This window comes from Hippopotamus amphibius, chromosome 3 (assembly GCF_030028045.1).
Source record: "Hippopotamus amphibius kiboko isolate mHipAmp2 chromosome 3, mHipAmp2.hap2, whole genome shotgun sequence".
In the NCBI taxonomy this organism is placed as follows: Eukaryota; Metazoa; Chordata; class Mammalia; order Artiodactyla; family Hippopotamidae; genus Hippopotamus; species Hippopotamus amphibius.
Window position 1 is genome coordinate 181,287,780 of NC_080188.1, and position 15,521 is coordinate 181,303,300.

The following is a 15,521-nucleotide window of genomic DNA, read 5'->3' on the forward strand; positions in this document are numbered from 1 at the left end:
GCCGGGAGGCAGAGAAATTCTCATAGTAAATTTTTGGGCATTGAGTGAGGTGAGAGACTAGACAGCAGAAGAACCCAAAATCCTTTGTCCTATCTGTCCGGCAGGTAAGAAAGAATTGGGACTTCTCTGACAATTTTGTCTGACACAGGCAGCACTGGGTTTGGCAGTGGCGGGGACGCAGTTTAGGAATGATGTCCAGGAAATCCTCCTCTAAAAGGGTGCGGGGATATGAAAGGAGAAAGAAACCTTGTTGTGCAAGTAAGGTGGGAAAAAAAAGAGTAGTGGAGGGGTCCATATGGGACAGTGAGAGCACTGTCACCTAAGCATTATTTGAATCTGCACCGTCTGAAGGATCCCCCTGCCACCCCCAATGTTGGGTGAACAGAAGCTATGCCCTGTGGCTCTTGAAAAGAAACCAAAGCGGAGAGTGAGAGAAAGGCAAGAGCGAAAATCAGGGGCCTCACGCTGCAGCTGGGAGAAGCCTGCGGTTTACTTTGAATTCCTGGGTTTTGGCACCAAATATGATCTCGAGTGGCCTCAGCCTGCAGTAGCTTGTAGCAGGGTTTCGGTTCCCAGCCAGAGATTGAGGTTGGGTCACGGCAATGAGAGCGCTGAACCCTAGCCACTAGACCAGTGGTCAGTGACAAGGTCTTGGCCCTTCGGTTTTGCAGAAAAGAATTCCCAAAAGGATGGAAAGCAGTGAAACAAGTCAAGTGTTTATTAGGAGGAAAAGAGTACAGTATGTGTAGACAGACACAGGGGAGGACTCAGAAAGATAGCCGCGTCCTGGTGGTAGTTTAAATCACTCACAACGGGCATCTCTTCCCGGTTTCCTTTGGCCAGTCATTTTGATTTGCCTGGTTCTGAGTCCGTATTCATTTTGCCTCAGGGTCCTCCCATGTGCACATGCAGTTCTCAGCCGGGATGGATTCCTACTGGTAGCTTGGCATCACTCTCCCTTTGACCACCAAGGAGCTTTCTAGTTGGGACGATCTCCTTGACTTTGAGAATGAAATATAGGTGGTCCCTCATGTTTTACCTGCACAGGGCCCAGCCTCCTCTCTCATTTGTCCTGATATTTTGGAGTTTCTGTCCACAGGAATCGAATTCCAGTTGCTCACCTTGTGCGGGGGCGGGGCATCTACCTCCTGCCTCAAGGACACAACCGGTTTGTTGGTTTCCATTTGGGCTTCCGGGGAACGCCCATCACTCTGCAGAAACCTTCTTACCACTAACTTTTCTCGCCTTACGAAGTGTCGTAAAATGTCGTCCGCGTCAGCGTTTCTCCCTCTTCAGCGGCTTGGAACTCCACGTCGGCCACGTTAGCCTTTGTGGCCTAGATGCCCCGGGGGCGGGGTCGAAGGCCCCAGACGGAGGCGGCGCGCGGTGATGACGCAGTTCGCTGTGCGCCAAGACGCCGGCCGCGGCGCGGGGGAGGGGCGAAGGCTGCGGCAGCGTCAGGCGCGCGCACACGTCGCAGCTTCTCGCTTTGGGCGAGTCAGTGCTGTTTCGCGTGGCCGGGCAGGCGCCCTGACAAGATAGACCGGCGGACCAGCGCAGATGGCGACGCTGTCTCTGACTGTGAATTCGGGAGACCCTCCGCTGGGTAAGGGGCAGGGGCCGCCGAGCTGTGTGAGTTGCATCAGCCTGGGGGGGTGCGGGGCGGGGAAGGTCGCCGCGCCAAGTATTGGCGCAGTGGCGGGCACGGTCCGGGAGCTTAGGCCTGAATCTCTCCCCCGAAGTGTACACGGGGTGGGCTCCGCGCCCCTCATCCTCTGTCCTTGGCAGGTGGATCTGCTCCTGAAGACGTTTTGCTGGGACGTGGAGGTGGGCGCGGTGTGAACCGGGGCAGGGCGACTTGAGGCTCTGTTTCGGACCTTCTCTCCTAGAGGGATGACTCTCAGCGTACTCTTCTCTCCCTTTTAGAAGTGATGTCCCCTGGTGACCGAAAGCTGGACGTAGAAATAACATTTTTAAAATTTGAAATCCCATTATTTCGCTCCCCGTTTTTAGCGTTTCCCCCTAGCTCCACTTATCTTTACCTCCCTTCCTTCGTTCTCAGAAAAGATCTTCAATCTCCTCGACTCAACTTTTCTTTACGTTTCATTGGGTTTAAAGAGAACGAGGAAGGTGATTGTAGAAGCACTTAAAATTTTAACCGAGGTTGCGTTTATGTTAATTGAAGGTGGCAGGGTAATTGCTGGAACACCCATGTACACCGCGGGCTGATGGGGTTGCTTTATTACACATCCGATGAAGGGAGTAAACGTCAGAGAAAAGGTCGGACTTGTCATCTTCCTGATACATCTTAAATTCGCGTTGGAGTTGCATTTTCAACGTGGCCAAGGTTACTGTGGATAGATAGCTTAGGGTTTCTGCTATTTTTTCTATTGCTTTGAGAAATTACACAAAATAATTTAATCAGTTTATTGAGCTTGTATTTGTTAATGCATTTCTTAACAGACACACCCAAGTGCTTTTCTAATGTTTGAGAGAAGGCCCGGACCTTTAGATACAGTTGGCCACGTAGAGCTGATGAAATTACTCAGTAACATTCTAATTATAGGGTGTTTTGAGTTTTTTGGAACAAAACCCACAATTTAATAACCATTTAAAATACTTTAAAAAATGGTAATGTTTTAGCATATTGGTTCCAGTAATTATGACCTGACCTCACACAAATCAATGAACTCTGAAAGGAATGGGTTTGATTCTGCAGTTGGAAAGCACTAGACAGTGTGACCTCATGGTTAAGAGCAAAGACATTTGGTTCCTGGAGACTGGGTCCATTCTGGCTGCCACTTACTAGTTGTGGAACCTTGGTAAGTTCCTTGTCTAGCATCTCCCACTGTTTCCTTGTTTAGCATCTCCCACTGTTTCCTTGTTTGAGAAACAAGGGATAATATTCCCACATATGGTTGCTTGCCAGAATCAAATGAGACTGCAGGTCAAGTTCCTGACACACTGTAGATACTCAATAAATAGCTGTAGTTTTTACTAATGTTATTTAGAAAATCACCCTGAAGATGATAGACCTGTTTCCTTCGTGAATTATAATACTGAGGACCACATCTGCCAGTATTCTGGAAGAGGGTCTTAAATTTGTTGTCATTATGAGCTATAGACCAATTGTAGAATATATATTTCTGTTTGCTTCTTTCCCTCCCTCCTTTTTTTGTTTTTGATTTAATTGTTCCTAGTTGTTTAATTCAAATATGTTGTATCTTTAAGTAATCAATATAATTAGATGCAACATTTAGAAAATAGATTGCATTGGGAGAATTTCCCTTATTTTGTATGCATTCACCTTTTTTTTTTTTGAATGTTAAAATAAGTTCACATTTAAAAAGGTACAAGAATAGAATAAAGAATATTTTTTCCTCCAGTGCCTTTGGAGAGCGTACTGCATGTAACAGTGCTTCAATATACACCAATATACATCTCTCTCAAGGAAGACAACTCTATATGACCTTACAGGACCATTAAAATCAGGAAATACAAATTGATAAAATTCTTCCATGTAATACATAGACCAATGGTCCCTCTATAGTGCAAGGATCAAAATCTAGGCTCATACTTTGCACTTACTTGTCACATCTCTCCAGTTTCTTTCAATCTGGGATAGTTTTTTTTAGTATTTCTTTGGCTTTCATAGGTTTAACCTCTCTGGAGGCCACTTACTAAAAGAATGTCCCCTGATCAGGTTGTTTCATGGTTCCTCATGACTAGATTCAGGCTGCACATCTTTGGCAGAAATAACACATAAACAGTTCATTGTTCTTCATTGCAGCCCAGTTAATTGGTACATGAATTTTTCCCATTACTAATGATCTAATCTTGAGTACTTAAGGTGGTATCTGACAGCTTTCCCCACTGCAGAGTTTTCCCTTTTGCAATTAACGGGCATTTTGTGGAGAGATGCTCTGGGACCACGTAAACACTCCAGTCACTTTTTTTTTTTTCCCCCCCATGATTCTAGGAGGTGGGTCAAAAAGGATCTTGCTTTGATGTATGTCATAGAGTCTTCTGCCTATGTTTTCCTCTAGGAGTTTTATAGTGTCTGGCCTTACATGTAGGTCTTTAATCCATTTGGAGTTGTTTTTTTTTTTTAATTTATTTATTTATTATTTTTTGGGGGGTACACCAAGTTCAATCATCTGTTTTTATACACATATCCCCGTATTCCCTACCTTCCTTGACTCCCCCCCCCCTCGAGTCCCCCCAACGCTCCCTGTCCAGTCACTTTTAAACCTTCACCCACTGGTTTCAACAACCATTGGTGCTTCCTGCCCAACTTGATTATCATTAACATGATGCTGGATGGTGACCTCCCATTTTGCCATTCCTTTCACACATATTAGTTGGCGTTTCTTTGTGAGAAGATCTTTTTAAAAAATTCATAGCAAAACATACTTAGGTTATGCTACATATTATTTTTCATTTTCTGTTTTTAAAATTTTATTTTTAAAATTTGTTTTGAGTTATAACTTGCACGTGGTAAAGTTCACCAATTTTAAGTTATAAATTGATTGACAGATATGTACAGTGTGTAACCACCACAATAATGAAATATAGTATTTCTCTTACTTCAGAAAGTTCCCTTGTGCCCCTTTGCAGTCAGTCCCCTTCCCCCATCTCTGGCCGTTGGTAGTCACTGATCTGCTCTCTGTCACTATTGTTTTGCTTTTCCTAAGAGCTTCATATACATTGAGTCGTATCAAATTATTCTTTTGTACACAGGATAGTTCTTTGAGGTTCATCTATGTTATTGCCTGTAATAGGAATTCATTTTTAAAATTTGCTGTATAGGATTCTTTGGTATGGGTTCTCTAAAACTTGTTATTTACTTTAGTGCTTAAATTGGCCCTATTTGCCAGTGGGAGCCCCTCCAAACTGACCTCTGTGTCCTTTTGGCGTATCTCTTATCATTCTTTGAGTACTTCTTGCTTTCTAGCATGATGAAATTTTCCGGGTTTGTCTTGTACCTTCCCTACCATAGTCCTGTCTCCAGTGGAGCATGGTATTTAGAAACCAGTATCTGGGTGCTAGCTGTCCATCGTCGATAAGTTAAGGACAAAGGATTAATGAATATTTAGTAAACTTTATGATGTGTTGAGAAGCAGATTACACTATTTTAGAATTGGAGTTCTGAACAGCCTTAGACCTGCATTCAAATTCTGACTGCCGTATAGGTAAGGAGTTTGGGTTATTTAACCCCTCCAAGACTCAGTTTCCTCTTCTGTAAAATAGAGGTAAAGGTGCCTACCTCTTAAGGTTACTACAAAGGTTAAAAATGATTATGAATGTAAGGCATTTAGTACAGTCCCTACCACATTAATTACTCTGGTACTGTCAACAATAGCTTTTATACAAGGTGCTATTCTAATTTCTTCTTTTCTCCTGAATGAGGGAAAGATCAATTTCATTGCCCCGAGCTGGACTCTGAGCATATTCAAAAGCAGTTGAGGGGCTTCCTAGGTGGCGCAGTGGTTAAGAATCCGCCTGCCAATGCAGAGGTCACGGGTTCGATCCCAGCTCCAGGAAGATCCCACATGCCGCGGAGCAACTAAGCCCGTGTGCCAAAAAAAAAAAAAAAAAAAGCAGTTGAATTATGCCAGGGAGTGGTTTCTGGTTTGTTACCTCTCCAGAAGGCCATACTTTGCATCTGCAGACTACTGGGAGAAAAATTTACTCCTTGCGTGTCTTAATACTGGTTTGTTGACTCATTCTTATTGCTTTATCATTTAAATTTTAAATACTACATCGTTTATAAAGAGAAATCTTTTCATCTCATTTTTAGGAGCTTTGTTGGCAGTAGAACATGTGAAAGACAACATCAGCATTTCTGTTGAAGAAGGGAAAGAGAATATTCTGCGTGTATCTGAGTAAGAGCTTTTATATCTTGGTTTTCAGTACTGAACAGCATTTTTTTAATATTTAGGATTAAATGTTGTATGCTGGTTTTACTTGCTAACTGGTAAATTGTCCGTAAGAAGAAATATACTTTTCTTCCTCATTCTAAAAGAGCTACATACAGAGTCTTGTATTTGTCAGCACACTATCTGATCACATATCTAATGTCTAAAAGAAACTGGAAATGTACAGAAAGATTTATATATATACAGCTTTTTAATTCTATTGTAATTTATTCTGGTAGAAAATGGGAAGTTTTTAAAATCAGGAACAATAGGAAATAAATTTGGTAAGTCCACAGCATAGAATATTAGGCATCTGTGGAAAAAAAGGCTTATGGAGAAATTTTAATGGTGGATATGTTCATAATATAATGTTAATAAAACAAGATGGAAATGTAAAATTACATCTCAACAAAGAAAAAAATGAGAAGTATACAACACTTTTAATAGTATTTTTTTGTTTGTTTTTATTAATTTTATTTATTTATTTATTATTTTTGGGGGGGTACACCAAGTTCAATCATCTGTTTTTATACACATATCCCCATTAATAGTATTTTTGAGTTTTGCAATTGTGGAGTTTTTTTCTTTTTACTTCTCTGTGTTTTCAAAATTATCTATGTATGTTCTTGATTAAGATTGAATCCCAGGATATATGGAAGATTGCGTGCCCTTGGATTTATCTCTTTCTTTTGGAACCCACTGAAAAGGATTAAAAAGGACTAGGAAGGGAAACATTCTCTTGTTTAACAAAACTAAGAAATAAACACAACCTGGTTTCAGATTCCTTTAAGAATACTTTGCCAGTTGGTGGAATTTGGATCCAATTGAAAGAGGGTTTCGAGGGTATTCTCAAGCAGGATGCAGACTCTGAAATGGTCTATAATAAACCGACAGAAAGACTTGTATTGGGGAAGGGGCAGGGTACTGCAAAATACTCACGCAAACACACCTGCCACTCTGGTGTCCTTCCTTCCATTGTAGTTGCATGGAATTTTGATTAGATTACTATCTAGTGTTTACACTGAGGATCCTGTAAATTGTATCCGCTGCTGAGCCACATGTTGTGATTGCTTTTCATGTATGGTTTTTACTTTTCTGTGGCATTATTGTTGCTTGCTTTGTTCCCTTCTGACACCTTTCTGATTCCTGTCTTTTCTGTGTGACTTCAGGAAGTTTGTGGGCATCTTCCCTTACGATTCAGTATTTAGAAATTTCACAATAATACGCTTTAGTCTGGATCTTTCATCTATTCTGTTGGGTGCTTGGTTGCTCTCTTTAATGTGGAAACTTAGGAATCCTCTTTTGGGGAATTAGAAAATTATTTCTTTGATAACTTTCTATTTTCTGTTCTTTATGTGGATGTTGGGATTAGTCCTTTTATTTTCTTAAAGTGTCACCTTCATTTTCCTTTTTTTTTTCATTTTTCTTCACTTTCTGGAGAGTTCTTCAACTTTATTATGCCATTTTTCTATTGAGTTTTCTTTTTTGCTGTTTTATTTTTAGTATCTGAGCGTTCTGTTACTTATTAAATAGGTCCTGTTCTTCTCTTATGATTGCAGTATGTTTTTTCATTGCTCAGAGGAAATTTATTCACTTTTAAAGCTTTCCTTGATTTGTTCAGTTTACAGCTGTGGTTTTATTTTGGTTGCTAGCTTTTAAGTTATGGGCTTTCTTCAGATATTTGGTAACTCCTGATGGTCTTCTTAGATTTTGACTGGGAGAGTAAAGCTGTTTACAAGTTCTAAACTCCAAGGTGAGCTTGTCAGTTCTGAGCTTATCTCTAGGGTGATCTGACTGAGCTGTTCATTTGAAGGAGTTTCTGGTATTAGTATCCGTGGTTCTTTTCCTCCTGGGCAGATCATATTATCCGTCTAGAGAAAACTTTCAGTCTTCTGATTATCTATCCAGAGAAAACTTTGTCTCAGGTGAAGAAGAGCTGGTGCCAGAGTATTTTGGGAGTTGAGGGTGGGAAGAAGGGTGAGGATCTCAGCGTCCAGTATACGTGTATTCTTTTATCCTCTCTCTTACCTCTATACCCCAACTTAAAAACTGTGCCAGATTTCCACTAGTTGAAAGATCCTCTGTTTTAGTCTTTAGAGAGTAAGGCTCTGGATTTTGCCATGATTGGGTAAGAGGAGTAGCCCAGCTCTGCAGATTATGGTTTGGAGGTATCTGTGTTTCTGATTTTTTTTTTTTTAATATTTACTTATTTGGTTGCGCCGGGTCTTAGTTGCGGCTCATTGCCTCATTAGTTGTGGCTCATTGCCTCATTAGTTGTGGAATGCAAACCCTTAGTTGTGGCATGCATGTGGGATCTAGTTCCCTGACTAGTGATTGAACCCGGGCTCCCTGCATGGTAGCTTGGAGTCTTAAACACTGCGCCACCAGGGAAGTCCCCTGACTGATTTTTAAGTAGACTTTCAACCAAGCTTCCTTATTTTAGTCGCAGTTAACTCACTTGCAAGGATATCTGGTTTCATTGATCCGTAAGTCTTTAGAGGATTCTAAAATTTAAATTGGGTTGGTTTTCAGCTTTGTCCACTATCCAGTTAAGATTTGGGTTTTTCAGGCCTGTTAACTCCATCTGCTTTTTAGCTTCTGAAATTTTATTGCTATTGTCTCTTCTCCTTAGTCTCTTTTTCCTTATGGAAGCAGTTTTGATGAGGTTTGATCTACCATGTTTACCTGGAAGTTGATAAAACCAGCTTCTTTATGACAGTATATCCTTGGCTTAATTGCCTTGATTTATTTTAAATCACTTTATTCTCGATATCCCAATTTTCATATTTTCACCACTGAATAGACATGTAGAAACTAATAGTTAGAAGGATAAAAACGTCATAGAGATAGGCTGCTCTGAAGTGAATTATTGGATTTAGCTGAACATCTCAAAACAAACTAAAATTTGATAGAACAGAATAAAGAACAAATTAGATCCATTGTTTTTACTGTAGTAGAAAATGCATGATATATATTTGTATCTTATAAGATTTCTATTTTTACATTTTTCCTAAGTCTCATGACTTTTACTGACTTGCTAGAGCCACAGTAACATTTTATCTCATGCTTATATTCTAGAAATGTGGTATTCACAGACATAAATTCTATACTTCGCTACTTGGCTAGAATTGCAACTACAGCTGGGCTCTATGGCTCTAACCTGTTGGAACATACTGAGGTAAGGAGTGAACATTTCCTTGGGTTGTTTTATTTTGTTTTGATTTAGGCTTTGGCTCTTTTGAGAACTCCGTTGGCTTATGGACTGTTACTCTATTTAAGGATGTTAACAACGTGTTAATCATAGACCAAGTTAAGGAATTCTCATCTGTTTTTATTTTCAGAAAAAAAGTCTTAGCTCCTAAGTTTGCACTTTCAAACCCATACCAGCTGTCCTATTGGGGCATTTAGTGCTGTCTTCCTCTTCCTGGATTCCTAGAATTTCATAGCTAGATGTGACTGCATAGGTCATCTTCTGCAACTTTCTTACTTTACAGATGAGGTAGCAGGCCTTGAAAAGTTACATGGTCCCAGGGTCACACACATTCTCCTTTTTAAGTATATACCTTATTTAATTAACTATAGCAATAGTAGATTAACTTTCAATACGGCACTTTAGATGCTCTTTTTTCCCTGTTTGTATTCAGCTCTAACTTTCCTATATCTTATAAAATTTAAAATGCAAAGAATAGTTTCCAGGTATTTACTTTTAAATTCCACAAGTGGATGAATCTGTTTGGCTGGGTACCACCTGTTGGATTCGGTCAGGCTCGTTATTCCTTCCTGCTTCCAGTTCTCATATTTTCCTTTTTACTCCCTGAAGCGCCTCTTCACACCCCCGGAAAAAACAAAAAAAAAAGAAAAGAAAACAGAAAAATAACAGTATGTGTTTAAGTGCCAGTTTAGGTTGTGGACAATCACAATTAAATCCATGTAATGGTAAATTCTGTAATTGAGATAAGATAGCCATGGTTCTAACTGAGGTTGTTTGCTTGTTTGTTTAAATCTAAACCCTGGGATGCATTTCTTTTCACAGATTGATCACTGGTTGGAGTTTAGTGCCACAAAATTGTCTTCATGTGATTTGTTTACTTCTGCAGTCAATGAGCTCAATCATTGCCTGTCTCTGAGAACATACTTAGTTGGAAACTCCTTGAGCTTGGCAGATTTATGTGTTTGGGCCACCCTAAAAGGTATCAATAATTCTTCTTGAAGAATTTCTGTTTTAATTATTTAATGTTTTGCTGGATAAGAAGTACACATATTTCTACGTATCTGACCATCTGTCTGCCTAGTGGCAGTCATTTAGGACTTTCTTACAAAGGAATGACCTCCCTGGCCATTTTATTCCTATCCAGTCACAGGAATTCCCCATCCTCTGCTGTCCCTGGAGGTTGACCCCATCTTGCTGCCGCAGCTCCTCTTTTGCCTTTGGAGCTGCCCTTGTTCCTCATCCATTTATATCAGCACCTCTCCTGTCTCAGCCATTACTTAACTCCAGTTACTGTCGTTTCTGATTGCTCAGTATGTGTGTGAAGATGGGTGGGGTGAGCTGGAGTTATTTTTCTGAGAGGTCACTTTTTCCATCTTCCATGAGTAGTTTGCAACAGGTCAGAATATGAGATTGTTGAGAGATAGAAGGGGACTTGAATTTTGTTAGTTTATTAAAAAAAAACAAAAAACAAAAAATAACCTGCAGCAAACATACCAAAATGTTTTATCATTCTTTAAATCTGGGTTATGTGAGGGTTTTAAAAATTGGTTTTAATATTCTCTGTACTCTTTTTTTTTTTTTTTTTTTGGCTGCATTGTTTACTGAATCTTAGTTCCCCAACCAGGGATATTGAACCTGCACCCCGGCAGTGAAAGTGTGGAGTCCTAACCACTGGACCGCCAGGGAACCTCTCTGTACCTTTTTTGTGGCTTAACCTTTTCTCCAAATTAAATTAAATTGTTATAATAATAACCAACATAAAATGAAGGACTTTTCTAATTAGAACTTTTCATCTGTAGGTTTATGACATTTTTGCTTATTTTGATTTTTGAATTAATGTTCATGAAAGGAAGATAATATCTTATGGAGGTGGCTTTGTGATGCTAAAGAGTTCTGTAAACATTTCTTCAGTACCATTTTTGATATTACAGCTGAAGAAAAGAGTACTTCTTGATCTTGATTTTTATTTTGTTCTCTAGTTGATCCACTTAAAGCTTTTCCTTAATTATGAAATGTAGCATTGGCCTTGTAGTGGGTGTGAGGCAGTGGTGAGGGCAGGATTTAGGGTTCACTCTAGTGAATTGAAATGAAAAAATATTTTAAATTAATTTTTGTGAATTCTTAAAATATGTTAAAGTATTAGAAATCATTTCCATGTGTACCCAGATTTTTATTTTTTTATTATTTTTTTAATTAAAATTTATTTATTGTCTGTGTTTGGTCTTCGTTGCTGCACATGGGCTTTCTCTAGTTGTGGGAAGCGGGGGCTACTCTTCATTGTGGTGCGCGGGCTCCTCATTGTGGTGGCTTCTCTTGTTGCAGAGCACAGGCTCTAGGTGCGCGGGCTTCAGTAGTTGCAGCACATGGGCTCAGTAGTTGTGGCTCACGGGCTCTAGAGTGCAGGCTCCATAGTTGTGGTGCATGGGCTTAGTTGCTCCGTGGCATGTGGTATCTTCCTGGGGCAGGGATTGAACCCGTGTCCCCTGCATTGGCAGGCAGATTCTTAACCACTGTGCCACATAGGAAGTCCTACCCAGACTTATAAAATTTCATTATAGAAGCACAGCTTTAAGCCATCTTATTTACTTAAATTAACCACAACTGAACTTTGCTTCTGAATTTGCAGATATATTGAATGGTTTTAAAATTGTGTTTGCTAATAGGAAATGCGGCATGGCAGGAACAGTTGGAACAGAACAAAGCTCCAGTTCACGTAAAACGCTGGTTTGGCTTTCTTGAAGCCCAGCAGGCCTTCCAGTCAATAGGTACCAAGTGGAATGTTTCAACAACCAAAGCTAAAGTGGTAAGCCTTTAAAATTTTTTTTAATACTGACATCTTGTCTGCCTGAAATCCTAGATCTGAAAAGTAAATTATGTTCATAGTTTGGTGGTGGCTTTTTTCCTTTTTCCCCATCAATTAAAAAGGATCTTCTTGGAAGAATCTGCCGTTGTTGAATCTTTGCTTTCCTTTAACTGCTTGCCGACATTAAGCCTTAATCTTCATAATTATATTTCTAGAAAGTTATAATCATCCAGTGTGTGTCCCTTAGGAAATCCAAAGTCCAAGTAACTAAAATCTCATTATTTTATAGCTATACCATCTTTTCTTCCTCCCAGATCTTTTATTCTCTGGTTTTTGGACCATTGTGACCCTTGAATGCTGCGCTTCTGTAGAGCCTTTTTGTTGATTCTGTAGGAAGATGTGACATTGAGTATAGTAGAAAAAGGTCCTTTCCCCCAACTAGAGTCTCTCTGCTTTGATCTGTTTTACATATTATGCATATGTAGTAAAGTTATAATTTAAAGGTTTTCTGATGCAGTAAAATTTGAGAACTGTTACCTGCTTGGATAAAGACACTACAGTCATCTCAGTTCTGGCTAAAAATCTTCAGTCATCTTTCACTACTTTCCACCTCTAATTGGCCAACAAGTTCTATTACTACTTCTTGTATCTATAGATTTGTCTTCTGTCTCCACTGCTGTTAATTTTTATTGAGGCTTCATTACCCACTGCTTGATTTAAGACCGTAATCTCATCACCAAACATCTCTCTTTTTTCTAGTTGAGCCTTTGTACTGTCCCAGGTATAGCTTTAGAAAATGCAGATTAAGTAGTTCCATACCCCTGAGGACTCCTTATTGCTGGAAACATAGAAGTCAGCCTTATAAGGGCCTTCATCTTTTGGACTTAATTATTTCAGCATCTTGCCTGCCCACCCAACGTGCATTCCTAACATTGCACTGCTCTTCCCTGCCTTTGAGTCTTACCTGTGCTATTATTCCTTTTCTTAGAATGACCACCCTCGTACACTCTTCATCTGATACATTTCCATTTATCTTTCAAGGTCCAGCTTGGTTCTTGCCTCCTTTTAAGCATTTTCCTGATGACCCTAAATGCTGTTGGTTAACTTCAGCTGATTTTGAGTCTTCAAGTACAGGGACAATATTTTAGTAAATTTTTCCTCATAACTATGCTCGGCGCATAGTGGGTACTGAGTAAGTATTTGTTGAATGAATTTTTTCTTAAATATTTAACCATGTAACTGTTCTTGTTGTTGTTCTGCTTTTCAGGTACCTGAGAAAAAGCAAGATGTTGGGAAATTTGTTGAGCTTCCAGGTGCTGAGTTGGGAAAAGTTACAGTCAGATTTCCTCCAGAGGCTAGTGGGTAAGAAAATATAACTTATAATTGGATATATTTAGTGGAAAAGCTTTAAAACAATTATCAAATACTTTAAAATCAATAGGTTAATATATAGAAGAAAATAAGATTTTCATTGTGGGAGTTAAAAGTCTGAACATCTTAATAGTTTTTAAATTACTGATAGTTAATTTATAAAATTTGTAGTTTTAGCTTATTCAAGCAATAGGAGAGATAACATTTTAATTTTATTCTAGGATGAATTTTAATTGCAAATAGAAAAATATCCATTAATAGAAAGGCTCAAGTTTTATTTACATTTTGAGATTTTGAAGGTGTCATTTAAGAAGGATTTGTATTTATACCCCGAGCAATTCTTTCAGTTAGCAGAAGTTATGGTAGACTTATTTTAAGTTATTTTTTTCCCAAATAAAGGAAGTGGAGCCCTGAAAAGCCCATTCTTATTCATTTCTTTCCACTATTAGTAGGTTTCAAAACCCTTTTCACTCTTGGCAGCCATAGAAAATAATAATATATGACTAGCTCGTTAGGGAAGAGGACTGCTCTGCCTGGAGCCACCGGCATGACTCTGCCTGGGTCCTTGCCCAGCACCCCCCAAGGCTGAAGGGTCTCTGTCTTTGCACATACGTCAGCCTCTGTGAATCATGCTGGACGAACTGTGTAGAAGAACCCTTCCAGTGATGCTGATATAATAAAATGCCTTTAATTAAAGCAGATAGCCTCGGGAACTTAGCCACTGGGAAAGTATTGTGCCATACTTTATACATGAGATGGGTTTTTTCACCCAAATTTTGTTTAATTTCAGATTTTGTATTCTATAGCCAGATTCTTACCCATCTGTGATAAATGGAGTATGTAGACAGTAGGAAATGGCAGATAAGGAAACAATTTTATTTTAGCTGTTCTTAATGTAGTTCTTCACAAACTATTTCGTAAGTGCCATTAACAGCAAAACCAGTTTTAGAGTTCCACATTTTCTCTCTGCTTTTCTAAGTTTGTTGGTTTAGGTGGTGAAATAAAGGATAGGTAGAAGGCAACGAAAGGGAAATAATGGTTCTGGAAAATACACAGACTGAACCATTAAATGATTGATTGATAGTTGACTTGAGTGGAGTCAGTCATAAATGAGACTTATTTTACATAGTTTAAGTCCCTCTGACATCCTGGGTCCCTACCACCCAATATCCTGTTCTCGTGTTCTTGGTGTGAGAGGTCATGGTTGTCCCATTGGATAGTGACTTTAATGGTTTGATGAAAGCTAGTTTTTTTAGCCATGGCTGTTTATAGCTATGCCATTTGAACATTTGTCACTTCTGAATTTTTTTATATTTTCTGTCACTATCACTTGGAATTGTGAGCTCCTCATATTTATTACTTACTGTATAAAATATGTTTATTTGTTGTGAATTATGTTAGTTTCAGTCCAACAGTTGAATACAGTTTTGGGATTTGGAATATAAATCAGTGTTCAGGTTTAAAAACTTTCATAATTTTCGTCATATCCCCTTATACTGCAACACAGGTCTTCTCTAGTTTTTTAATCATTTTTTTCCCTGTGTCTTTCATAAAAGGCCAGAAATCTTGAGTTTTGCCTTTTACTTATTTTCCTAGTTAACACATAGATAGCACCTGTTATGTGCAGGCACTTTACATATAGTAACTTGTTTAATCCTATCAACCCTGTGAGGAAGGCACTGTTATTATATCCAGTTTTACAAATGGTTTCGGAAACTGATTCATAAAACGTTTCGTACAACGTTTTAGCAGCTTGCCAAATCCAAACCTACGCTGTCTGGCTCTAGAGTGCATATGACTAAAAATTATATGCCTATGTCTGTCATGTGTGGGAAAAGCCCAATATAGCATCAGTACTGACTAGCTCAGCTTGGAACTTATTTTCTTTACCTCTCCTGATATAGGCTGTCTCTTGAGCCAATTATTGTACTTATCTTGTGAATATTTTATAGTCCTGTTAGCTTTTTGAGGTTTAGAATTGTTAGAATTGCACACGTTATTTCAGATTCAGAGATGATATCTTTAAGTATAGTAGTTTGATTTCATCACCTCTCTTAAGAGTAATTCCTGTGTGTAAAGCACATTAACTGTCAATTAGTAGGTAGTGATTATCAGTCTTCTTTTTTCTCTTCTTAACATGTTACTGGGTGTAACACTTTCAGTGAAAACTGCACAAATATTTCTGTTTCATTTTCAGAATTCAGTCCTTAGTTTTACT

The 15,521-nt window shown here is 39.0% G+C and overlaps 1 protein-coding gene and 1 long non-coding RNA gene across 3 annotated transcripts in view; one reads left to right on the forward strand and one right to left on the reverse strand.

Moving 5' to 3' along the window:
- Nucleotides 1-695: 695 nt before the first annotated feature.
- LOC130848260 (uncharacterized) lies at nucleotides 696-1,341 on the reverse strand. Its single transcript, XR_009052575.1, has 2 exons — nucleotides 1,122-1,341; nucleotides 696-1,001 (listed from the first exon to the last, which is right to left on the reverse strand). It is a non-coding gene; the product is annotated as an uncharacterized LOC130848260 (long non-coding RNA).
- Nucleotides 1,342-1,446: 105 nt separating this feature from the next.
- The window catches only part of EPRS1 (glutamyl-prolyl-tRNA synthetase 1), a 67,992-nt gene continuing 53,917 nt past the window's right edge, over nucleotides 1,447-15,521 (forward strand). The window contains exons 1-6 of one of the 2 annotated variants that reach the window (XM_057726515.1): nucleotides 1,447-1,606; nucleotides 5,801-5,885; nucleotides 8,997-9,096; nucleotides 9,952-10,108; nucleotides 11,793-11,932; nucleotides 13,200-13,294. In XM_057726515.1, coding sequence (XP_057582498.1) covers nucleotides 1,561-1,606; nucleotides 5,801-5,885; nucleotides 8,997-9,096; nucleotides 9,952-10,108; nucleotides 11,793-11,932; nucleotides 13,200-13,294 — 623 coding nt within the window. In that variant the 5' untranslated portion in view covers nucleotides 1,447-1,560. Of the gene's footprint in view, nucleotides 1,607-5,800; nucleotides 5,886-8,996; nucleotides 9,097-9,951; nucleotides 10,109-11,792; nucleotides 11,933-13,199; nucleotides 13,295-15,521 lie in introns of those variants that run through there. The other variant, XM_057726516.1, reaches the window with a different exon arrangement.